Source organism: Acanthaster planci, linkage group LG07, assembly GCF_054643075.1.
Source record: "Acanthaster planci isolate LZ-2023a linkage group LG07, COTS_SCS, whole genome shotgun sequence".
NCBI classification, from domain to species: Eukaryota; Metazoa; Echinodermata; class Asteroidea; order Valvatida; family Acanthasteridae; genus Acanthaster; species Acanthaster planci.
This window is the reverse complement of record NC_141783.1, coordinates 16,041,571-16,068,002: the sequence shown is the minus strand read 5'-3', so window position 1 is coordinate 16,068,002 and position 26,432 is coordinate 16,041,571. Positions and strand designations below refer to the sequence as shown.

Here is a 26,432-nt window from a genome sequence, read left to right as displayed (position 1 = left end):
CGGTCGATATGCGCGATCCACAGATCTTGTCCCACAATTTGTCGATACTGATAACCGTGACTCCGCCATTAGCCAGCCACCTTTTCTGTCTGATTCGCGGCTGGGAAAGATTACATCAAAAAGTTTAAGATCTGATACAGGATAGACCAGTTGCCTTTCCGGATTTTGGGTTCAGGGAGGGGCAAAATGGATTAAAAAACAGGCATCCAAGTTTTTTTCTTCCGTAAAAAATTAAATTCTCACGCCCTTAAGTGGTCGTACCGTTTCGAAAGTGTTTTGCACTATCAATTTTTTTACGAAAACAAAAATCAGCAAAATGCCGGGGGAAAGTTTCCCCCTGCTGGATATACGCCAGTGACACATGGTATATGGGGGGGGGGCAGGGCAAATTGCCCCCTAAGGATTTTTAAAATTCATTTATTCATTATTTCTTTATTCATTTTTTTTTACAAAGAATATCTCATAGGTAAGAAAGTACATGTCATCGGTATATTTATTTATCAAATATTAGCACCAAAACCCTAAGAAAACACTACCGCGAAATAACTAAAAGCAAGGATGTCGGGATATTGCGAGTAAGGTTTGATATTTTTCCTCTTCCAACATCATATCGAATGAGCCCAGAGCCGCATTCTCTTTTTTGAATCCCCCTCCACCTTACAACAAAACCTGGATACGACGCTGATTCCCCCCTTGATGACTGTCAAAAGGGAACAGAAGCCGACTCGAGCAGACGATTCGAGTGTACTGATGATGATGCGGGATGTTGAAAAACAAGTGCATTGCTCACAGCTGCATATGCATATTCACCCTTTATCTTCCGTCAGTGGCATAACAAGTTTAAATTTCTGGAGGACACCCTGCTTGCATCTCGGGGTGGGGGGGGCATCCAAAGCCGATTGTACATAAGTTGTGTACATTTCCAAGTTTTCGTATGCTGGACCTGCTGTGTGTGTGGGGGGGGGGAGGGTGTGACCCCTGTACGCCAGTGCCTGAGGTGATCCATCGAGAACATGTGCCTGGCATGTGGTGGGAATAGTCATCAAGTCTTAAATTAATAAATATTTGTTTTAAAGTCTTAACACAGTGGTTATGCAAAAGGCATACTTACGCAGCAACCCTTAGCACTCAATTAAAATTACGTCTACTGATCACATGTATAATTCATTGAAAAGGGAATAATTGTAAGTGTCTTTTTCATTCAAGCTTTTTTATCCGGGGAAATGACGGTGTGCTATATGTATTTTTACAGGATCGTGTGATTATGGCTTCTATGATGTATGGTTATAGCCATGCAGTTGAGGCTGAATTATTTCAAGAATTTGCAAGTCGGTCAGCAAAAGTTCTATACTCTTAGACAAATGTTATGAACTTTACTTCTGAATTTTTTTTCTACCTGGTCCTGTCTTGTTTATTTTACTAGATAGTTTATTTCGCATAAAGCTGTTCCTCATTTGATTGCTTGAGTTCAATCGGCCTCCCATACCTTTCCGTGTTTTGTAGTAGTATGGCTCTGCGTTAACAGCCTTTCATACTGCAACGGCGCGCAGGAGGGGACACGACTCCCTGAGTGCGTTGATTGGTAACTTACGTCTGTACGTGTAGGCCCTACCCTGCAGGACCGGGAACACCGAGGTACTCTTTCTGGGCTTGAATCATATGGGGGCTTGGTCGCTCGGTGTGGAAATCGGAAGAACCTCTCCTTGCCAAAAGTTGTTGTCTAAAGCAAACTTGCTGGTCTGCATCATATCTTATCATCGACAATTCAAAAGCTATGGCGGAATTGCCGTCGAGTGTGAAGAGGAAGGGTCACTTCGCTGCTCTGATTCTAGCGAGGGGTGGAAGCAAGGGGATCAAGTTAAAGAACATCAAGTTACTTGCTGGTCAACCGCTGATTTCCTGGGTTCTGAGAGCAGCCATAGATTCAGAAGGTAGGCCTACGGGTGCACTGAACCAATTCAAGCTCCATTGAAAATATTGTAAAATCAAGGAAGGATCGGTGGCTCTGCATGATTGATTGGTTGTGGTATCGGTCAGGTTTAGGGCATGTCCACAGCTTTTGTCAGGTGACTATATTTTTTTTTCAAATTACAGCTGTTGAAGAATATTCTGGAAATGGAAAGTTAAATCCAGATATTTTTGTAAGTCTTATCGCAAATACTGCATGGATGATTTACACAATGGGAGAAAGGCATTGTGGGAAGGAAAAAGGAGCAAACATTGCCTCTTTTTCCTTTCCACAATGCCTTTCCACCATTGTGCAAAATTACCCATGCAGTATTTGCGATAAGGCTTATAGTCTCGAGTAAAAGCCTTATTCAGGACAGATACCAGGGAAAACAATCTATAGTCCAAATTACAAAAAGACATGCATGGCCCACATTATACTAATGATCAAAGATCGTATTGCGCCGTGTAGCGCCGCGAGATGGAGAACTTCACCGCGAATACACGTAAAACGTTGTAATGGCATAGGCGCCATTTGAGCAAGCGGTACGCATGCGCAATGCACATTACTGCATAGGCTAGGCGCAGGCGCCGTGGCAGTCACGTGCACCTGGTGAGCCTGCGTTGAAGCATTACCGTTAATCGCACAGGCGTATCGCTTGCTCAAATGGCGCCCATGGTAATTACACCTCTTGGGCAGAGTTATCCATCTTGCACCTTTGGCGCTGTACGATCTTTGCTAATGACAATGATGACGTGCTGCATTTTAAATAATCTTTTTGTTTTTACGTGTGTACAGAGTTTGATAGTGTGTGGGTTTCCACAGACCATGATGAGATAGCTCGTATCTCGGAGGAGTGGGGTGCAAAAGTTCACCGCAGGTCTGCTGAAGTATCGCATGATGCCTCCACATCCATTGAGACTGTCCAGGAGTTTTTGAAATATCATCCAGGTAATTGCAGGTGACTTGATCTGTTTGTAACACCAACAAAACAAATTTTCTGTTTGTTCTCGTTCAATAAAGAAAATTTTTGACCGTAACAGTTGTCATTTTCGTAACATCTAAGTTACTGTATTGTCATGAAATTTGCGTCTTTATGACTGTTTGAGGACTTTCCAGAATCACTTCAGTATTTTTCAGAAAAGTACCATAAAAAGCTTTCTTGTGAAAATCTTGGACTCTTTCTGAGATATTTTTCTTCAAGGAAAGTTTGCATTGTATGGTTGTCAGATATATTGAGAAATTCTAATTTTGATGTTAGAAAAGTCCAGGATTTTCTTCCTTTTTCACTTTTCAGGACAATCTCGGAATTGTCACAGTTTGTGCCAAAAAAACACCAGTGTGTCTTAATTTCATGATGATCTACCTTTTCTTTTCGTTTTTTTCTCAGAGGTTGAATTAGTTGGGCAGATTCAGTGTACATCACCCTGTCTTCAACCGTGGCATTTACAGGGCCCTGCCCGCATGATCAGGAATGAAGGCTACGATTCAGTATTTGCTGTCTCGCGCAATCACCTCCTTCGATGGAAGGAAGTCAAAAAAGCAGGTATTTCAATAGACCTTATTCACACTTTTTTTGTTCTGTTCCCAGAATCTATTGTATTCAATGTAATCTGTTAAACGGGGTGGTGCCAGACCATTGTGGCATTTTATTCCCATGAGCCAGCCGAGGTCTTGCCTGTCTGGGCGAACTGTTTCCAACTGTGAAGAAAGTCACCTTACCTAAACCTAAACTATCTGCCTTGGCCCTTGAGTTTGAAGAGCAATCTAAGGTCTAGAGGTGAGGGGTCGTTTTGGCAGAAATATACCACCGATAGGTAATTGATTTGGTGACCCGGTCGACTGACATAACAACGAGCATGTGCGTAAACAAGATATTACCGATCAACTAAGATACAAGATCAACTAAACATATTTAATATACTTTTCTTTAGCTTATATAATTACTATTTTTACACAATTAGAATGACTTATTTTATACAAGAGTTACAAAACAATAATAACACAAAGCACAACTACAAAGGAACACTTCAATAATCCGCACTCCGCAAAGTGCTGCTTCACTTTCAGTTTTTTAAATGTGGCTTAAAAGATTTATTTATTTTAAATTAAATTTAATTTTAAAATTTTTCATCAGTATAAATGACATTAATTTGTTGTGAAGTTTTATTCCATTGCCTGCCTTTTTATGCTCAGGTGTCAAAATAAAAGAGTTAACCTTGCTTTTAATTCAATATGGCCAACTTGTGAATTAGGTCAATTGGAGAAAAACCATGTAGTCCATTTGTTGGCATTAATTAAGTTATTCTCATACATGTGTATACATGTATTTCGGGAAGAAATTGTGGCCCATTCAAATTTTTGAAACCAACAATTAGAAACTGCTGTTGAGAATTTATACTTCATTTTGCCAAGGAAACCTACGAACGCATGATGCTAGGATGGTACTCATTACAAAATATGTAACCTGGTACGACAGAATGAGAGTAAAGTCACATCTCACTCTGTCCTATTTGAGGGTTCAAAGTCATATTGAAGCCGAGGTCAATTTTTAGGTTTTGTAATATTCGGAAAGAGTATGAGAGTCTCCTATTTAATTCCATACATTTCACAGGATCATATATTTAAAAATTGCATTTTCTCAGCAATTTTGACGAAAGTATGATTCGTGCCTGGTCTGAAATGGTGAAAATATGTCGGGAACAAAGACGCAAAGCTGTCAGAATAATGTCCCTTCGTCACCTGATACTTTTACCCTAAGTTTTCCATGTATATACCTCTGGAAGGCTCTTTTTCTGCTGAATTCAAAACTATCAATACATGTCCTGTTGTTCTAACAAATCACATGTAAATAAGTTTTCTTAGCACAGATCTATTTAGGAATTCATGCGGAAGCCTTTTGTGTCTCATGATATGACATAGTAGCTAGGTTTACAAAACATAAGATTATCTGACTTTGCATGTGTGCATAAAATATGTTTAGTACAAAGAATTTTAAGCACAATTCATTTCAGTGCAACATACATTGTACATGTGCTTATGACACTGAGTAAAGGAAGGTAAAAATTGCCAATTAAAAACGAATGAATTTTGTTTTGACCAAAACCAAGTGAAAGACCCATTTCCTCTGGAAATATTTTACCATGATATCTGGTGTGCATTTATACGTGTCTGCATAATTCAGTAAAAATCAATACGGCCATTGAAATCATTAAAATTGGTAAAATCAATAACGCCTGTGCTTCCTATGTTAGTAAGCCAGCTGCAAGTGCTTTCTACTGTGAGAAAGGCTGCAGGCCTGTGTATTTGCATGCCTTGTTTGGAAAGATAGTTTGCAGAATTGGGTCACAATTAACATCATTCTCAGAATCAAAAGTTTTTCAGAATAAATGTTTTATGTAGGGAATTGTACACAACAATGGATATAGTACATTTGAAAGTTTTAGGCATTATTTTGTGGGGAACCATTTGAGGCAAGAATGTGAAACATGCATATACATGTACTGTAGTTGTTTGTGTATTCTGCACAGATTAATATGTGAGTGCCTAAATGTTAGTTTGGTGTGCAACACACATTTTCTGAACTTAGTTTAGAAAAATTTTGCAGAGAAAAGCATTTTTTGCACATCTGTGTTATGTCCTTGTATTTGTAGTGTATAGCCACATTCTAAAATGTCTTTATCTCCTGGTTGTTGCTTTATAATTGCCCCGCTACGCTGAAGCCAGGTTTTTTTTTTACATTGGTTGGCCATTGTCTTGTGTAAAAAATTTTCATATCGATTTTCAAGAAGAGTATTACGTAAAATGTGTGCCAGTTTTTGTCTTCAATTTTTTAATGGATGCATTTTGTAGGTGAGCAGACCGAGGCAGAAAATTTCAATCCAGCCAGGAGGCCACGGCGCCAGGACTGGTCGGGCCAACTCTGTGAGAATGGATCGTTTTATTTTGCAACTCGGGAACTACTTGAAAGTGGACTCTTCCAGGGAGGGAGGTAAAGTAAAAAGTGGGAAAAAAAGGGCAGAAAAAAATTATCAAATTTTCAACGTTTTCAGTTTCTATAGAAAAAAGTGAAGGTCTTTTAAAATTTTTAATTCATTATATTGGTGTAAATTGGTTCCACAAGGTTTCCGAACTGTGTAAAATTTTCAATGAATTCCCTGCTAAACTGTCAACACAAGTGCTTAGCGTTAAATGACAATTAGAAAAATAGGAACTTGTCACACTGAACAGTGGCACTTGTGGTTCCTGACTTCCTGTGATATCGGTCTGGCAGGGACTACAGTTGGTTGGTCTGGTAGTGGTTGGCCCAAAGATTGGATCTTGTCATCTGAGGTGGCTCTTCACTTCTGTCAACTATAACATGCTGCATTGAGCAGGGCATCTGGCAAACGTGACCTTGACGATTGAGACCAAAACCACCTGCAGTAAATCAAAATATTAAGTTACCTCGTGCTTTGGGCCAGTATTAATCAAAGGCAGATGCAGCTTTTCTTGACTCATGTTTCAAGTCCTCCTTACTTTCATATTTTGTCATTGTAACAACCAGGATCGGCTACTTTGAGATGGGTCCTGAGTACAGTATCGATATTGACACGGACATTGACTGGCCAATCGCAGAACAGCGGGTCATCAAGTTCGGTTACTTTGGCAAGAAAAAGCCTCATGGGGCACGGCTTGTAGTCTTTGCAGCTGATGGTGTTCTCACGGATAATATGCTACACATCACCTCTGCTGGTAAGTGGATCACCGTATTTGGTAAAATTATGAAAATCTCAAATCCAATTTGAACAAGAATGTACTGCCACTGACATTTGCACCGTCGGATGGAGGCAGTCTTTTGGAAGGAGACAGCAACTTCAGTCTTGAATGTGCTGCAATTTTCATGTAAGGTAGCTGTTACCTGCGTATCATACTTATTCCAGAAAGCTTTAGTTCTCAACAAGATCCAATAATATTTTTGGTATCTGTGGCTCATTGTTAGTTTCCTGTCTTGTTTTGGTAGCTCTTTTGATGTGGATTTTATTTGTTTGCTCTTCATTGTGCCAATTTTTCGTGGGCGTATTTAAAATAAAATGGAACAGCACAAGTAAAAGTCCTCGACACTTGTTTTGGCAGGTGAGGAGTTCCGCTCATACAACTTCAGCGATTCCATCGGGATCAAGTCATTGATAGCAAAGGGAATGACTGTACGGATTCTTAGTTGTAAGTTGTCCAAAGTTACATGTCGTGAGTTCTTGAGCCGTAAGTTACAAAGGCCCTTTTCTCCTCATGTGAGAAGTCCATTACAGTAAGATCAAATGTGTGACCAAATCTAACAAAATGAGATGAAAGTCACTAGTGCCAAGTTTGAGTAATAGACCTTTGTTACAATCTTGTCATTAGTAAAAATCTTCAACGTCTGTCTCCTATATTATGTTCATCGTCATCAGAAAACTGAAGAATGCAACTAAACAAGGAGCCTGTATGCTCTCTTCAGTGCTATAGAGTACCAAAGTGGAAATGTCACATGCACAATGACGTTTGTTGAATGACATCAGCACGAGAACCAGCACATGAATCAATATACACTCATACTCTGTTCATTTGTACAGCACTTCCTGGTTCTAAGTGACGCCACACATTGAATGTCACATGCACAATGACGCGTGTTGAATGACATCAGCACGAGAACCAGCGCATAAATCAATATTCATGCATACTCTGTTCATTTGTACAGCACTTCCTGGTTCTAAGTGACGCCACACATTGAATGTCACATGCACAATGACGCGTGTTGAATGACATCAGCACGAGAACCAGCACATGAATCAATATACACGCATACTCTGTTCATTTGTACAGCACTTCCTGGTTCTTAGTGACGTCACACTTTGGTACTCTGTAGAATAAGCCTTTTGCACATTACATTTGAGTAAAATGTGGTACACTGAGTTATCTGATTTGACATAAAGGTGATATTTTGAATTCCCAGACTGCATATACTGTTGCTATACCTCATGATTCAGGGCAAGCTTTTGCATGGCGACCACCATCTCTGGAATGGACTGGTTCCTTTGTGCCCTTCTTATCCATTGAAACCAGTGTATTGGTGCAAGGAGTCTCTTATGTAACTTACGGCAGCCACCATCTTTGGAATTTACTGGTTCCTTTGTACCCTTCTCATCCATTGAAACCAGTCTATTTTAAGGCGTCTCTCACTTATGTAATTGAGCATATGCTTGCCCTGATTCACGAGGTATAGCAACAGGGTCTTTAGTTTGGAGAATTTAAATTGTTTTGTTCGTGTGAATTTAAAGAACTCAGTGTACCAGATTTTATTCAAATATAACTCACAAAAGGCTTATTACTGGGATGAGCTCAAAACTGTGGGATTTGGTCACATACTTCACTAAATTCATATCAAAGCTATGTGAACTACATGTAAACCTAAACTCTGCATCTGCCCCCCCCCTTTGAGCTTGTGCATTCTGAATTACTTATGATTCTTTTCCTGTCCTGCAGGCGAAGAGAACGTGACTCACCAAAAGTTTGCAGACAAACTAAACCTTCACCTGACCATGGGGTGTCAGGACAAAGTGGCTGTTTTGGAACAGTGGAAGAAGGAATTGGGGCTGGACTGGACAGACATTGCCATCATGGGTAAGTCACTGCCTGTCCTTGTGGGTGTGCTCCGAGGTTATGTGGGTGGGTTGGGGCACATCAAACTTACGCATACTTGAACTCTATGCTGTCTCCAATTGTTAAATTTAGTACAACATTTAAAATGCCATTTTGAACCCCTATAGCAAAACTGTGTAGTTTTCTTTTTTTCAATGAATGTTGACATAGAAACAGTTTAATAATCAGGAGAGATCTGCAAAATTTAAATGCTCCAATTTTGTGGCCAAAAAGAAATGTTCCCCTTAGTCTGAATTTTTTACTTTCCAAAGCTTCAAGTTCACTTCCATATAATTTGTAAAAGTTGTAGTAATGTACCATTGTCTCGTCCAGATAGTGACGAATCCAGTGACTATGATGACGGTCTCACTGGCCACTTGCAGAGGCCCCCCCAGCCAGTGGCAATAAAGATTGTGAGAACTGTTGTATGAAGCCACTGTTCCGTTCCTGTATTAAAGGGTGGGGCATTGAAAGTGATCAGTGAAACATCATTGGATTCATCTATTGCTGAGCGCTCTTTTCAAGATCTCCTCTTTGGAAATTGAATCCTTATTTTTGTCATGGCACTGTGGTAGATATTCCATTAATTTGACAAATTAACTACGAGACAATGACCCGTCATGTATAGATCCCTTTAAGTCACACACTTCAATTTCACATTGCAACTCACAGGCTGCGATGCACCCGACATTGAGTGCCTCAAACGCTGCGGGGTCAGCGGATGTCCGGCTGATGCCCAAACCCCTGTCCAGACTGCAGTCCACTTTGTCTCCAAGCTGGCCGGCGGCCGGGGTGCGGCCAGAGACTTCTGCGAGTACCTTCTCCTCATCAACGAGAAAGCCAAGTCGGCACTGGAGCAAGAAAGGTGTGCCACGCCTAAATAGTTGGCTCCTCGCACGAAGCCTGGAGGCTGTACTGGATTTTTCTGAATGGTGAACATGAAATGATAACAATGCAGTTATCATGGATTTCTCTTTGATTTAATGGTACAGTGTAACAAAACATGTTCAAATTCCATTAGTCAAATAGAACCAGTCTTATTTGATTACAACTCACTGAAATGATTTTAGCATCAAAAATGGCATATGTTTTAGTAAACAGGATGCCAGAGCCTCTTGCAGTGGCTTGTTGGCCGAATTTCAAGTTATAGACAGAGGTAGTTACAAACTTTATAGTGTACGTCATTCCTCAGTGTGAGGAATGATATGTTTGTGTCAGCTGAAAACTTGATCAACGTGCTCTGTGAGCATTGGTTGACCAGTGACTAATTTATGACACCTTTCCATGTGAACGGTGCTTAAACTAGTCAGTTTGAGTTGACCTGAGGTCACAAACCTTCATGGTTGTGGGATCTTACAGTGTATTGTATAGTACACAATGTGGCAACTAACTTCAGTAAGCCTGTCTGATGAGATTGATAGGATCAGCCCAGCTTGCCCTAAAATGAATGAATACATGATTGAACACAGGTGTTCTTCGGTCAGCCATTGATCTTATGGGAATTTAGTGATTGACTTGATTTTTTTTTAATTACTGTATTCAGAGATGAAATATAAGGAACTACAACATCACTGAAATGACTAGCTGTTCTCGATTGTGTTTTATCTTTTACGGGCCATGTAAGCAAGACCTTTCATTTTTTGTTCCCATTAAGTTACCAGAGCATCATACTAAGCTGATGTAAGACACATGTGCCATCTAACTGTGTGCCTGTGGAAGTGAGTTTTCTGGTCCCTCGACTTTCACAGCTCGTTGCTAGGCAACAGTGGTGGAAATAGTATACCTAGTAAAATTGCCTGTAAGCTTTGGGCTGGCCTGTGTACTATTCATAGGCGTTGTTGTAAACCAATGCTGCTACTGTGCAACAGCCATTAACATTTTAGGCTTGTCTTGGAATGTTGGCATGTATTATTTTTTAAGTGTAGCAAGAATTACATTATAACCCATTCCTGTCTGTGGCTCAAGTACAGGATTTCAACATTGGTAATTAGCAAGAGAAAAAAATGAAACATTCCAAATGTATGTCTATTTGAATTCCAGTTTGGATGCTCATCTACCTGAACAGCATAAAGATTGCTCAGAGAAGTCTTTTGAAGCATTTGAAAATTGACAGGAAACTTGAAAACACATTTGGAAAGACTATGCTAACTCTGAATGTGCTGCCGATTGGTAACATAGTGCTTTATCTTACTCCATCAGATTGTTTGCTAAATCAAGTAGGTTTGTCCTGAAAAGGACATTTTTATTGACATAATGTCTTCATTTAGTAAGGTGGAAGTATTTTTTCATCATAAACCTGCAATATAACAGTCTGTTTGAAGGAATAATTGTTCCCCTTTGTATAAGCATTATTCAGTTGTATATTTTTCAAGCATTTAAAGGGAGAATATAAAACATGACCAATTAAAATTGTAGGCGTGGTAGTAGGTTTGGATTTGGCCAAAAAAGTGTCCATATCTTGACAATAATGGTCATCAAAATTGTTTTACTCTGCCTACTGGAGTTAAGAATCTGTTCCAGTTGGCATTGTTTCAAATAATCTTCTCTTGTAGTCGTATGTTCCCCTTTTCAAGCTGCTTTTCGAGAAGGAGTGAACTATTGTATCCTGGAAGGGGGAAGTGTGTGGATTATATAAACCATTATATTCCACATATTCATATGGGACTGACAGGATATAACCACTCTCAAGTTCTCAACTGAAGTTATTTCATTCTTTGCTGGGAGCATGAGGTATGTGGAGTCCACCTGTGAGCAAAGGACGAGTCTGGTGTGCTGTCAAAGTCCGCTGTGCTGTCAAACCATGAATGTATTACCCTCCACTGACACTGTATCGCCATTGACTTCACTACCTGTAGGATTTGTACCTGTGCTTATATCCCCCCACTATGAAATGAAGTGATGTCTGTGGAGATACATGTATGCCAAGCAGTGGCTTTCCCATGCGTCAATTTATGAAGAGACTGGTATAGGTCACGAGGCTCCACCTCTGTATTGATGCCACACTTTGTGTGCTTTCTTGTAGAGGGATTTCACATTAGCGCCGTCTGCGCATATCCGCATCGAAACTGAGGCTCTCTGTGTTGAACTTTGTTGCGCATGCCTGCGGAGTCCACACAGTACATGAAGTATCCGGTTCGTAAATGCGAAGCCACTTCAGTTTAAACCACGCCCACTGCACATGCAGATACATGACCATCGCAGGTACGTTAGTTCACGGTAAATTGTCGTTAGTTTTTCTTTTGATTTTACGTGTCGAGTCATCCTGAAAGACTCTTCCACAAAATTTGCAGCCTGAAATGTCTGAATTTAACATACCTTTATGCATTTTGTGTCTTGACTCCTTACTTTCAATCGTCTGATCGTATTAAGAATAGAAGCTGCAGTGGACTGTGAGCCCCCAATAGGCACGGGAAAGTGCACGTTAACAAAGGAAGACATCATCAGTACACAGGCCTACTGGGAGTGGACTGTATTGCGAATTAGGCTGGGCCTGTTTCAGAGTTGAAGGGTAATACAAGATCTCAGCCATGATGAACAGGTTTCTTGATTATGATTAAGACTTCACACCTTCTTTTCCTGAGTGACATCACACACAATTTAAAAATATATAATTGGAAATTTATTAGACATGATTGCTTTGCAATTTGTAAAAGTACAAGCCTCAATATTGACTGATCCAAAATATACAACTTCTTCGTTGGAATGCTCAAATAATTTGGACAAAAAAGGAAATTGCCTCTGGATTCATTAACATATTAGAAATAATGCAAAAAGTCTTTGGATACTTTAATTTAGCAGTGCAAAAATACTCAAAACTGCCTTAAATTTACAGGGAATCCACCTCTTGTAAAATTAACAGAGAGAATTTATTAGTGAGAACTAAATTTCCTTCAAGAGCAAACACCTTGACTGAAATTATTCCAATTATTGCTTTAGACAGCAGCATGTTGCTCAAAGGAAAATTTACATGAAAAATTCTTGGAACTCTGAAAAAATCCTACATTCCATTTATCCACAACAGAGTGACCCTAACGGTCCTCGACCCTCCAATTTTTATATCTATATTTCACATACCTGAGGTTGGGTTGAGGTTTTTTAAATGTCAAAGTACACAGTGACTTCAAATGCAAATTACCTTCTGAATGTATAAAAAAAAATCACGAAGTCTTTAAGCTTTTCAGATATGGAAAAACTTAGAAGGCTTGTTAACTTCTCTCCAAGAGGGACTTGTTTCAGCCATATAAGGTATGTTAGCTTCAGCCATTTTCAGGTTAAGATTGTAACATCTAAACTTAATCCCTACTTCTAACAGGAGCAAAGTTTGCCTTTTCTAATGTAGACTAAAACAAAATTACCTTTATGGCCTCCAGACTTATTTTGAAAAACCTGTTGACGCTTTTAAAACCTAGACATTCTCCAGTAACAAGACATTACAAGTATTGATCCTTAGTAGACCTACAATTTGGCATTGTCCACCCTCTTTGCCATAGCCTCTATGTTGTTGTCGTCAGTCATCCAGCTGCCCCCGTCTACCACCACGGTGTGCCCTGAGATGTAGCTGGCGGCCGGGCTGGCTAGGAAGACTGCACAGTCGGCAATATCGCACTTGGTGCCCACGCGCTGGAGCGGCAGGTTCTGAGCTAGCTTGTCCAACCCTTCCTTACCCAAGAAACCGCCACCTGTGCAGTTGTATGAATTGTGCAGGCCCCAGTCAATTGGCAAAATAGGTACAATGACTCCCTGTGACAGAAGTATTAAATCGCATACTGGTGCAATTCCTCTTGTTACTACTTGAACTCTGAAGTATTTGCAGGATGCCAGAACGAGATGAGTGATCACTGGCTGATCAAACATGGTCTATAAGGGACTGTATCTTCCGCCCCTTCACAATGTAACATCCGCCTCCCACAACCCCCTTACCAAATGACAATTGCTATGCTGAATTAATTACTGGTTTCCACCTGTTTGTAAGTGGCATTCTGAAACTACCCCTTGCTTGACACGTATACTTCAGAAGACCTTCAGAAGAAAAGACCTTCAGATCCTACGCTGCACAAGGAGCCTGTGAAGCTGTCACAACCCAGGATATTCCAAGTGCAGGACTCAAAAAGGGGTAGATGGTGAAATTTCAAATCTACAGTTTGGCATCAAGCAGCCTTCTCCTCATGGCTTCCTGGTTGTTATCCCCTGTCATCCAACTCCCCCCATCCACAACGATGGTATGCCCCGTGAGGTAGCTAGCGGCCGGGCTGGCCACAAAGACGGCACACTCGGCAATTTCCCGCTTGGTCCCCACCCGCTGGAGTGGAATGTTCTGAAACCTCCTCTCCAATTCCTGTTTCCTACGAGAGCCACCTCCTAGGAAAATTAAGTCATTGTAAAGTCTAGTCTTAAAGATGTGTCTCATTCCCCAATGCTTGTTAAGAAATGAGGGCAGTATGCTCAGTACCCATCCATCTTTTAGCTTATCCATCTCTTCTATCCACAAGCCTACCCAGCAATCAATTCAAAAATCAACAATAAAAATTGACTAACTATGAAGCTGGCCAGCCATTCAGCAACCACTTTACCTGTTGGGCAATGCAGCAAGCAATTAGTTGAACTAACAACCAATAAATTAACCATTAACTAGTCAATCAACAACCATTGGCCAGTTTCTTAAAAAGAACGCTTAATCGATAAATCAACCAACTGAGCAGCCAACTGACCAACAAGCAAGCTTGATGGGTAAATTTTGTGACTCACCAAGCCTCCTCATACCCTCAGTGTCACCAATCGGTCCTGGGGCTATGCCCACCACACGGATGCCTTGGGGGCCCCACTCGTTACACAGTGTCCTTGTCATTGAATCTGTGAGTGTAGACAAATACAATTCTCTTGATCGAGTGAAACCCCAACTTCTGAAGAAGTCTGGATCAAAAATTGCACCACCAGACAGCAATGACAAGAGGCTAAGACAGGAGATGCCTCAGTACACTTAAACTTATCATCTCTCATAGGGCCGCCCATACTGAATAAACTCTGGCAAGTCACAGCAAAAAAAATTGCAACAGCACTTTCTTACATGACAAGAAGAGCTGCAAAGAGACTGGACCAGCTTGTATGAATCTGTGGCCAGGCACACCTATGTAGTTTTTTCACCAGAGCATGCTCTGTTAAGAGGTAAAATGTAATGATTTATGAAGAATCATACGAGATCCTTAACCCCGACTTCCTACCGCACTTGCCCTTCAATCCACTTCAGAATTACTCCAATCTGTTGACTGGATACTCCAGTCTCCTACAAAGTGCCTGAAGATGCCTGCTCTGCCTACCTATGGCTGCCTTGGCGGCTGCAGCATGCAACTGGAACATTTGACCCCTGTAAGCAAGCGTCGCACTGATGTTCATGATCACACCCCCATGTTTCTAATGGAAAAGAAAATGTATCTATTAAACCTACACATTTACATGTATATGTAGTACAAAGAGATTGAATATGGCATCTTTTCATCAACGGTATTTCCATTGTGAGGTCAAGTACAGAATTTTTAACTTCTTGAATCTTTTGCAAACTCAAATGTCAAAGTTCTATGTACAGGAAAAATGTACGGCGACAGAGATTTTTAGTTTTTTTCTAAAGTCAATTTAGAAACCTGCTTTAAATACATACATTCATGTATTTATCGTAGACAGCCTTGGAGGTGTTGTATGTTCCCATAGCATCGATATCCATAACTGTCCTGAATCCATTGTATGAAAGGCCGCTAGCGGGGACTAAGAAATTTCCTGCAGCACCTTAACCACACAGATCAAAGCAAAAGGCACAAAATTACCGTTGTAATTCTAGAGTTTTGCACAGAGTTGATTAAATTCTGAGTATCACGTTAAACTCCTTACCAAAATGCAAAACAAAGCTTCACAAAAACTGTCTTAACCTAGGCATAAATGAACTCCACTTAAAAACAATCACTTCACTAGTTCATCTGGTTTGTCACAATTTCATGTTTCTATACCTTCAGTATGTGTACACTACATATTTTGAGTTGAGTGAAATTTAACATTAAAATCTGTCTTCTCAAAACCAGATTTCATTATTCAGGCCTGCAAGTTGGAGTTTGACAAAAACGAGGCAGTTCCACTATTTACAAGACTCTGTACAGTGTTTTTCAATGTTCAATGATATGAGTGTGAATGAAAATCAGCTCATCTGAGGAAAATTTGCATGCCTGATTATTAGAGGATTAAAAAAAATTGTCAACCAAGTTGAGAATGGTTAAGAGTCTTCAATGTCAATATGATTTACCATTAATAAGAATGTCAATCTTTCCAAAGTGGCCAAGTGCTGCATCAACACCTTTCATCACATCCTGAGGCTGAAATGAACACAAACAAAAAACCCAAAATTTAAATGACGCCTCAAAATGAAATCAACGAAAATAAATATGTGAAAGAAAACAAAAATGAAGGGAAACCCCAAACCTCTCATTAACCCTAACCCTCCTCAATCCTCCAACAAGTGAAGGATTGAGGAGGGTTAGGGTTAAGTTCATCAAAACCACTGGCAAGTTCAATCAAGGACCACTAGTTAACTAGTGGTTGGTTTGTGACTTACCTAATGCATATGCAGTGAAGTAAAAGTGTGAACGACCCTAGTCAACTATTGTAAGGTCATAGGAGAAAAAAATTGGCCGCAGGAAGGGCAAAACAGCAAACAAACAAAAAAGTCAAAATGGTCATTTACTAGTGACTTACTGGTTTTGCAGCACTTCTTACAAGTGGTCCTCTCTGCATTCTGCTATTACAAATGGTTAAATGACAATCAACAATGTGACCAACCTCAATTGGTTGGTCGCGAATAGTTGACGAGACTAAGTCCAACCAGCGTCAACTAGCGTGCGTTTGATCAGTTAGTCAAACTATGGTTAACTGTGGTCCTTGACCCAACTTGTCCCATGCTGTCCATTTCTAGTTCAAGGCAAGCCAGGAAGAAAGGGTAATATTGCAATGTCTATGTATCGACAAAAATTAAATCAAAAGATTTAGCGAACTGGATGGGGAGTCGGATTGGCAAAGTAGTTCTTTCTTTGCCTTTCACCTCTGTGGCCTGGGTTCGATTCCTGGCTCGGTCTACATGTGGCTTGGGTTTTCAGTCCCTACCTGATTCCGTGGGCTTTACCCAGAAATTTCTTCCCCAAGGTTTTCCTCCCACCTCTAAAACTGTAACTGCTTCTATTGTATCTTTTCTATAGATATAGATGGATGTGGGTCGTTTGGCGGCTGCCCGAGGTGCCCTTGTATGCCATTGGCTCGACCCTGTTTTATGTCTTCATTGTAGAGTGCATTTGAACATATCAGTATGACATTTGCACTTTATAAATGAATAAATTATCATTAATTACATGTATAGTAATGCAGAGAAAGGCAGCGTGTAAAGTTTGTGCAATTCCCTGCAGTAGGATTTTTTGCGAGGCGTTTTTTAGTTTCAAACAGTCTAGTCTTTACCATATGGCCATCTCTAGCCAGTCTGAGGTAAATACCTTTCGGACATCCAGCTGAAGTGGTAAGCATTGCTGGCCAGTGGCTTTTTCCAATTTTTTAGCAGCCTGCAAAAAACATGTTGTGATAAATGATTCTCTGCTTTATAGTACAAAAGTACAGAAGCATCATGTTGAATTCACGAATCCTGATAATGCTGTTCTGGTCGACGTTTCCACAACTTTACATTGGAGGAATCTAATTAAGTTTCATCCATAATCTTGTCACTACCCAAAAAATTTTCTGCTTACTGTTTAACTAATTTTGCAGAGAAAAAAAAAAGGTTATGACTTCAAACACACATATTACACATCTAGTCTGGGTAACAAAGACTCTAAAAATACCTCTTTCATCATCTGACTATAATTTATCGCTGGATCACGTTAATGACCACATGTGAATGAGGCGACAGATCTCTACTATTATGACATTGCTTTTTGACAGTGAAGTCGGACAAGATCCAATGAGGCCCCCATAGGACAGAGCATGTGCAATCAAAGTGTGAAGTCATTAATGTTTAGGTCTGTTTATGCATGACTTCCTAGATACTGACACTACCAGAACTTAGGGTTTACACTGATCTATCACAAAATGTTTAATTAAAGGTTGGACATGTTTGAGATTCAGTTGGCAAAATGAGATTCAGTTGGCAAAATGTAATGTACACGAGGGGACATACCACTTGAACCCGCTGAAGATTCCTACTGGCAATGACAGTTTGACACTGATGCCTGGAAAGACAAGGTTTAAGAATTACTGGGATTCAAGAGAATAACAGAGGACAATAACATTAGCTTGAATATCTGATATTGGATTTTCACATTTGTACAGAGAATATGACTGTTTCTATTTTTACTGATTACTTGGCGATTAGTGTGGAATGCAATACCCATAAAACTATGGTGTTCAGCACAACAAAGCCCATGGCTCTAGGGGTAGGAAAGTAGGACAAGATATTTTGACCTCAAGGTTTTTGTGACTTTAAATGTCTGTTTCAAACAAAAGGGCTCTCCGTCATTAATTTTAGGCACAGACTTGCAAATGTACAGATGGGCCAGCTTTACACATTCACAGCTGATTATATTCAGAAAAATCACTAATCACTTAAACAATGAAACATGACATTATCAATTCGTACCTCATAAAAACTTCGGCAATGGTGAAACAGATCCCTGAACCACCGCCTGTGATAAAAGCAACCTTGTTTCTGTATGGCACAAAATGCACTTTATGTCAGTTATGCGTGCCATATTGCATTTTACCAAAGTCAGTATAAGTCATGAACATAATATGTACATGTATGGAATGGGCATTAGCGCATGAACCTGTGCATACCCCATTAATATGCACTTCACTTTCTGGTTCAAAATTACGTCACAATTCGGTATCCTATGGTTCCAGCATTTCCAATCACTTCAAAAACATGAAAACCCTGTAGGCATGGGCACTATCATGATTGCGAGGGGGTAGGACACTGCCTGTCCCCAAGAAAACAATGATTGGGAGTATAAACTCCAAATTATTTGGATTAGTTAATAGGCCTACATGAAGCAATGGAACAAAAAAATGGTCAAGTCATGAATGTCCTTGTTGTGCACAATTGGCCGATCTGCATCATCGATCTTTGCTTTATTTCTTGATCTTGTTCAAGTTGTTGCACACAGCGACGTGGCAAAGGCATTTTCTTTGGGGGGGTGTGCCAGGGTCAATTTGCCGACTGGTCGATGTACATCAATAATTCCTGACATCAATTTCAGTTTCATTTGCCGAATGAAAAGAATTATTGGGGGCGTGCACCCCCCCCCACTCGCTACACCGCTTGTTGCACACTTTACCAAAAATTCTGCCACTGGGCAATCGTCTTTTATTTCTACTTTGCAGCTGTGGAAGTTTGTAACAAAAAAGGAAGCAAGGTCAAAGTTTAAGATGATACAAAATTGACTAAAATACACAACGCAATCGTGTGATCATGCTAATTGACCAATGCACCTAACAAGTAACATCCAGGCCAACATGGCCAAAGCAAGCCAGACTTGACTGTAGGCATGGCTATGGTAAGGTGGAGTTGGAACAAAAGAAAAGGGACGCTGAAAAACACACAGAAAATATTATGTTATTAGGGCCTATCATCTACTATAGCCACATCTGTGACGCTGGCTATACATGGATTCAATTGGCTATTTAGTATTCAATTGGCCCGTAGCTATACATGGATTCAGTGAATCTGTTGCTACGTACTGAAGAAGTCGCCAGGTCACTAGTTTTCACAGTCTGGCAGTAAGTGTCGAAATGAGGGGTCGACTTGGGGCATTACATAATCATCATAATCCACAATGGACCCATCTTTATCAAATTTAGGCTACGCGTAAATCATAAATGGCACGGGGCTACTTATCACGCGGACATATTGAATCGATTATTTTCACTCCACAGGCATGTTAGGCCTAAGGCTAAGCCATACCTCAAGACATCTGGTTGAAAAACGTAATCATACGTCGGCATGCACACATCAAAATCAAACTTGTCTGCAGATACGGCAGCCATTTCTAGCTCGACGTTTCACACTGTGTGGTATGTGGTCATGGCCTGGCCTTGCGTACAGCCTGAACCCTGTACTTCGAACCCAGTCATGCGATGCCCACTGGTCAAATAATGCTACGCTCATGCGGTGACCTTTTATCTCTCTCGAATCAGCAGGGGCCGGGCAGGGGGCCGGGCAAGCGCAGCCTAGCCAAGGGTAATTTAACTAGGCGCCAAGACGACTTAAGCAGAGACTATACAAACTCGTGTTTTGCTGATAGTCTCCCTCAAGTCGCCGCAATGCGACACCTAACTCTCCGCATCCCCGTCAGGTAGCCTTGGGAAAAAATTATTTCACTGCTGATATTTGTACTTTTCTCACAGAGTGTGCCACCAGAGCTATACAGAAATGCTCAACCTTTTGTATACGGACAACACTTGATGCCCCTGAGCACAAACCTTTGAGACTTGTCTAAAAAAAAAGAAAAAAAAGAAGAGTTTTCCAGGTAAGTGTACATGCAAATGCTGTGGAATTTTCCTTGCTAAATTTCACTTTTTGGGACATGTTATCGCTTTCTGACGGCTGTTATAACACTTTAAATGGAAAATTAGTGTTGTCTGTATCAGACTTGTATTCGAGTCAAGAAACATCAAGTCCAAGTCACATGTCATACATGGAGGTAGGAAGAACCTCCATGGTATTGCCTTTATGCAAAATCTTACATCAAAATGCCATGTTTTTGACCTTTTCCATTGTTTTCACTTATTGAGCAATCTTTTTAGTCTTGGTAAGTCAGAAAAAACCTCACAGTGAACTTCGATTTTTTGCTCACCACGAAAAGGTGGGAGGACGGACTATGATTGAATCATTCCCCAACGAGTTACACCCCACGCCCTGGAACTTGAAAATGGGACCATATCCTCACTAAAGATGGGGGAAGGGGGAATTGAAAGATACATAGAGTATTGTACACGACTTAATAATTTGGGGATAGGAAAAGATATAAGGAGGCTGCCGCCATTTCATTTTGTAACATCACAGTTCCTTTATTGTAACAGTTTTGTTTACGCCGTCACAAGGACATCGCTTAATCAAATATTTAAAAAAAATCATTTCTTGAAAATTGCGACCATGGTGCCTTCCATCAATGATGCAATCTCAATACTCCTAAGCGCAATATATCAAAAAATCAACACATAATTTAATTTTCGAAACTTTTTTCACTATTCCAGTTTCATCTTGAAATGGCAAGAATTTCGGTCTAATTTTAATGCCACATTCTTTTTGGCAACTATACACGGATTCAGAGTTACCCTTAATTTCAAATGTTAACCTTAAAACTATTTTACTGTCTTTTTTTTTTAAATTGTGCTTTAGCTTAAGGCCATTCAATGCAAACAAACTATTAAAATTATTATCTACCGCTTCTAAGTACTAAAATGTAATGAGAGAGGTGGGTGTGGCCTAAAGAACCCCACCCAAGTTGGATGAGGTGTCTGGAGACTGGGGGAATCACTGCTTCCTACTTACTTTTAAATCATCAAATGAATGAAATCTTATTTGTGTGCCCACAGAATATTTACAAAATAGCCATTTATGCCACGTCACCTGTTACGCCAGGTAGATGACAATTCCATGACCACTTGTCAAAGTCCATTCTACAGTTTGCCCTTTGGTTTGGCGTAGAAACTGAAGTTATTGTCATAGGTCATCCAGTGTCCACCATCCATCACGATAGTGCTGCCCGAGATATAGCTGGCCGCAGGGCTGGCTGCAAAGACAGCGCAATCGCCAACTTCACGTTTGGTACCAATCCGCTGAAGGGGGATTTTTTTCAGCACCTCCTCACCAAGCATGCCCGCACCAGCTGGAAAAAGGATTGTTATATGTTAGACATATATGCGGCCTGCAAAACTTCCTGTTTCGTCAAAAAACATTGATATTGGCATTTCAGACTTCATGCACACTGGATTCAAACCAAACATGTGATCACCACAAGCTCTGTGGTTGAGTACTTGACAAGTCTTCACCAGTACGAGTCTCAACTGAGCAACCTTATGAATTGTTTCTCACGAGCTCTTGGACACTCACAAGCTCACTGAATTGAAATCGCTGTAAGAATGAATGTACACCCGTAACTGAACCATCTGCAAACCTTCTTGCAACATTATTACCCCTTGAACACTCAGAGCCTCTTGTCATAATTTATGATTTTGATAACTCTATAAACCAGTTCATACCTCAAGCTTCTAATGTTACTAATCATGCACTTTTCCAATTGTTCCTCGAGCCCCAAATGCTCACCCTCTATGAAGTATGTTTGATGTACTTTCTTTACATTTCTAAGGGGTAGGTCTATTGACATTCACTGTATTTGTTTAGATTTACAAAGAATAAACACCGCTTTTACTTGAACAATAAATTTGAGGCAATCTTACCCAGCCTCCTCAGACCCTCAGTATCACCAATCGGTCCTGGGGCTATGCCCACCACACGGATGCCTTGGGGGCCCCACTCGTTGCACAATGTCATAGTCATGGAGTCTAGGTAAAATAAAGCCCAAATAAAATGGCTAAGTCTGGTGAAATGATAAATATGTCATGATTTTCAAGTTTTCAAAAGCAGTAACTTAAAATTACAGGTGGATTCTTTTGCAGTGTGGCAGTACAATGCTTACCAATCGCTGCCTTTGCTGCATTGACATGGATCTGAAAAAGCTGGCCACGATAAGGCAAAGTGGCAGATATGTTGATGATAACCCCTCCATGATCCTACAGAAAAGAAAACAAATTTTCCAAAAAGTGGTTCTTATTTTTGTTAACTTTAATGGAATCATTATTTGCGAACAAGTTTGCTTCACTAACAAACCTGCCTGCTCACCATTAAACATGTTATGCTAAATCGTCCTGAATTTTTTTGCAGTGAAGAAGATTCATGGCAGCTCTGGATAGTGGATACCAATTGCAAATAACGGAAATTACTATTCAGGATCCAGTAGGGAGTTCTGGCATTCTCCAACATGGAAAGTGGAAAGTTTTTTATTCTGGAACCATCCATTAACCCTCCTTTCATTTAACAGCACAAATATGCACGAGTGCCCACAGTCACTCTCTTGCATGTGCTTTCTATGTGGAACACAAACATGCACAGGTTCAGTGTGTACACGGTTGGCCTTTTGTGCAGTCCTCTTCGCTGCATTTGGTTTACTGCACAATTATGCACATGAAACAGTGAAGCACAGTTGTTGGGCAGCACAAAAGTGCAATCTGATATTCCTGTGAGGGACTGTTGGTGGAGTGCACAACATGACACAGCTGTGCTTCTTTGAGGTGTTTACCAAGTGACCCAAAGAGTGACTTCAGCATAGGAGGGTTAAATAGATAGCTGTGGGCACATACTGAACAGTACATAATTATTTTATTTACAATTGGCTAGTTTGCAATTTGTGCTAGAGAACAAAATTGGCAGATGTTGGCAACCTTGGCCTACCTTCATATACTTGTCATAGACAGCCTTGGAGATGTTGAATGATCCCATGACATCAATGTCAAGAACTGTCTTGAAACCGTTGAAGGAGAGTCTACTGGCTGGAGTCGGGAAATTTCCAGCGGCTCCTGAAAAACAGGTGTTGTGAGATGTAAACATCTTACATGATGTTCATACCAACATCAAAGGCGCATTTGCTTCCACAGCTAGTAATCTATTGATTGAAGCATGATGAATGAATGAGTTTTGAACGGCTGGAACAGATATGAGACGTTTGTGTGTATATTTACCATTGATGAGGACATCGATTCTCCCATAGTGACTGAGAGCTTGGTCAACACTTCGCAACACTTCCTCTGGCTATGTGGTAGGAAAAAAAAATGATTAAACAGGCAAGCATGTGCTTGCAACATATCTCAAATACAGTCACAAATGCTTTTCATAACTCAGCATCAAGATATCAACAAAAGTAAGCAAGCTTGAGATTACATTTTTGGCCGCCAACTGTATATTCCACAGGAAAAACAATTTAAATGCCATTCTTTATAGTTTGAGCGTCTTAGGGTTTCAACAAGCTACAAAAAGAGATGGGTTGGCCTCCAAATTACCTTTCTGACGTCAACTTGAAGGGGCAGACATCTCTGTCCTGTGGCAGTCTCGAGTCTCTTGGCTGCCTAATGAACACAAGGGAATGTCACAAATAAACCTTTTATGAAAGTCACCTCCAAGAAAGGTTAGAGACCCATGGGGATACGCAACGCAGTCAGTCCAATTCAAGGACTGCAAAATACTGAAAATATACAAGTTCAATGCTTGTAGTCTTAAAATGATCAGGCCAGTTGGGAAAACTTAGGACAAGACTAGACGCTGTGCCACTGCTGGGCCGAACTTAATTCAAATGAATGCGACAATAGCAGGGCAATAGCGCGGCAGTTGCGCTAAATGCCAAACTTAAATAGAGCAATCTCATGCCACTTCTATTTGGAACGATGATAGCACGGCATACCCAGTCGAGTTAAAGGGCTTGCCGTGCCAAATTCAATTAACATTGTGCTATTGCCAAGCCGAACTTAAAGAAATTGAATTGAGTTCGGCACGGCAGTAGCATGGCGTATAGCCTAGGCCTTACCTCTTTCAACCTGTTCAGATTTCTGCTGGCAATAACTGTGTCACATTGATGCCTGTAAAAAGTAGGTAAACAGAGGACGTAATCAGATGTGTAGCCACTGGGGGGGGGCACATGCCCCCCACAAATTCCCAGTGTCCCCCAGGAGCCCCCCCACTGAAAAAAAAAGGATGAATGGATATTGAACAAGGCTAACAAATACTTAACCCACACCAATGAAAGCTGGTACCCCTCCCATAAGATGCTGGTGCCCTCTTAGTGCCCCCCACTCGTAAAATCTGAGCTACGCCACTGAACATAATACCAAGCATACCAAGCAAGTAATGTGCAGACATTAGGAGCAGGTTACCAGCTAATTAGCCAAGTAAGTGTTGCTAGCAGTATGATTGTTGGATGAAAATCATTTGTCGCATTTTTCATAGTTTGGGGTTTTGATGTTTCACTACTTCACCTCATGAATACTTCTGCAACGGTGAAGCAAATTCCCGATCCACCACCTGTGATAAAGGCGACCTTCCCGCTGAAAGAAAAATACCATAAAATGAATCCTATTAAAGATCTAAATTCTAACGGTTCTTGTTCCATCTGATCAAACGAAGACTTTGAAAGCCATGGGTCAACCAACTGTGAAATTAAATGCTACCAAATGTATCCTTATAATTACTAAAAGCAATATAAGCTCTGCTAATGCTAAAGTGTCAATACTGTCAATCGAGTCCAAATACTTCAAAAAAAAATACTTCAAAAAAAGTACTTCCACTGTTTTCCTTACAGAACTGCAAATCACTACTAGAAACCCAACACGCGAAGTGTGTGATGTGTTTGGGAAACAAGAGGGTTGTGAGAAAAAGCACCTTTTTTTACCCCCCCCCCCATAAAATGGGTCATCTAATTTAAAGAGATAAACACCAGTTTCGATGGCTTTTTAGGGGAAGTTTGATCGAGAAAGTGGAATATACGCCCCACAGAAATGTACCTCGATTTGACGTTAGTGAATTCATAAACCCATATCCTTTCAAATCCATAACAACTTGGTGGGCTGGTAGTCACATGGAGCAGCACCATGCTTGCAATTCTGTAAGTTTTCCTTATGTACCATGCCTGTTAATTCTTTTTATGTAGGCCTAGCATATCCCAGGCTGCAGGCTGAATGTTGTGGAACACTTGAGCATGACGTCTGGGCTTGCCTGATCAGGCTAAATGTATGAATCTTTTCTCATTTAGGGGGGTATTTAGGGGGGTGCAACTGAATTTTTCACTCTTCTACACAGGCAATGAGGCAAAGATCCTTGGATTGCCTGATCCTGCCCAAATGTTGAACTTTTAAAGGCAGCTTATTATATTAGAGTTTTAATCACTCAGACCCTACACTCGGACCAAGGAGGAAGGAAAATACACGGACTACATCAGCAGCCCAGGATTGGAATTTACCGTAAAATGTCGGGCTTGAAAACATAGTCGTAACTGGTCAAACAAGCATCTAGCGTTGAGTCGGCCATTTGCGTTTTAACTTCAGAACCTCTCATCAGACGAAAGCGAACGAACGAACTCGATCACGACCAGGACCCAACTAACATGACTAATCAATCTACCCACAACGCAAGTGCAGATGCAGGTGGCAAGGAAGCTTGCCCTGTGATCTAAATGTTATAAATATGAATGTGGCCTATCTCCATGGTAGTTCAGTTGGTTTTAGCTGGCTTGATGCAGTGAATGAATCGTATCAGATGGAACTAAAGTGTGTGTAAGCGCGTGCTTACTAGTACAGTTACAATCACAACTTCAGTAGAGCGAAGTTCATGGGCATTAGGCATTTCTCAAGCAAAGTCACACATTGTGATTCGGTTTTGACTGCGAAGAAAGACAACTAATACTTGCAATACCGTACGACTGTACTACTTTTTAAATTTTAAATGTCTGGCGGGAACTTAGTATGATGTGCATGCTCAGTGCTTGTGAAAAACAAGAACTAAGCCACGTTATATTTGCTTTGAGGGATCTTAAAATTTGATACGCCCTGTTGCGACGAAGCCGCGATTTCCGAAATTGTGCAGGGTTTGTTTGCATGCTGACTTCGCAGTTTGCATCGATCCACTTATTCGAGACTCGGTCAATCAAAAAAAAAATCAAGTTCGTACTACTAGTAGCTCGATCTTCTCAGACTTTTCAGTACAAAA

General features: G+C 40.6%; 3 protein-coding genes across 7 annotated transcripts; 1 reads left to right on the top strand and 2 right to left on the bottom strand.

Annotated features, from left to right (window-relative positions):
• Window positions 1–1,586: 1,586 nt before the first annotated feature.
• LOC110980233 (N-acylneuraminate cytidylyltransferase-like) lies at window positions 1,587–11,530 on the top strand. Its single transcript, XM_022236712.2, has 8 exons — window positions 1,587–1,931; window positions 2,747–2,899; window positions 3,339–3,494; window positions 5,801–5,939; window positions 6,495–6,682; window positions 7,064–7,150; window positions 8,450–8,587; window positions 9,278–11,530. Exons 1-8 carry the CDS (start codon window positions 1,775–1,777, stop codon window positions 9,487–9,489), a joined length of 1,230 nt encoding a protein of 409 aa, XP_022092404.1. The 5' UTR covers window positions 1,587–1,774; the 3' UTR covers window positions 9,490–11,530.
• A 671-nt stretch (window positions 11,531–12,201) lies between these two features.
• On the bottom strand, window positions 12,202–19,719 carry LOC110980385 (peroxisomal 2,4-dienoyl-CoA reductase [(3E)-enoyl-CoA-producing]-like). Of its 5 annotated transcripts, XR_015425816.1 has the most exons (10): window positions 19,584–19,719; window positions 18,261–18,329; window positions 17,802–17,853; window positions 17,125–17,190; window positions 15,891–15,960; window positions 15,258–15,382; window positions 14,920–15,013; window positions 14,351–14,455; window positions 13,567–13,963; window positions 13,152–13,284 (listed from the first exon to the last, which is right to left on the bottom strand). XR_015425816.1 is itself a non-coding variant. In XM_022237012.2 (9 exons), exons 1-9 carry the CDS (start codon window positions 19,664–19,666, stop codon window positions 13,061–13,063), a joined length of 888 nt encoding a protein of 295 aa, XP_022092704.2. In that variant the 5' UTR covers window positions 19,667–19,719; the 3' UTR covers window positions 12,202–13,060. The 5 variants fall into 5 exon arrangements, 4 of the variants coding, with proteins under 4 accessions (XP_022092704.2, XP_022092703.2, XP_022092705.1 ...); XM_022237012.2 differs by lacking the exon at window positions 13,567–13,963 and having other exon boundaries at window positions 12,202–13,284; XM_022237011.2 differs by lacking the exon at window positions 13,152–13,284 and having other exon boundaries at window positions 13,457–13,963.
• Window positions 19,584–26,036, bottom strand: LOC110980398 (peroxisomal 2,4-dienoyl-CoA reductase [(3E)-enoyl-CoA-producing]-like). Its single transcript, XM_022237033.2, has 9 exons — window positions 25,687–26,036; window positions 24,707–24,775; window positions 24,259–24,310; window positions 23,738–23,803; window positions 23,420–23,489; window positions 23,133–23,257; window positions 22,321–22,414; window positions 22,082–22,186; window positions 19,584–21,510 (listed from the first exon to the last, which is right to left on the bottom strand). The coding sequence occupies exons 1-9, from the start codon at window positions 25,779–25,781 to the stop codon at window positions 21,302–21,304; spliced, it is 885 nt and encodes a 294-aa protein (XP_022092725.2). The 5' UTR covers window positions 25,782–26,036; the 3' UTR covers window positions 19,584–21,301.
• Between the last annotated feature and the right edge of the window lie 396 nt (window positions 26,037–26,432).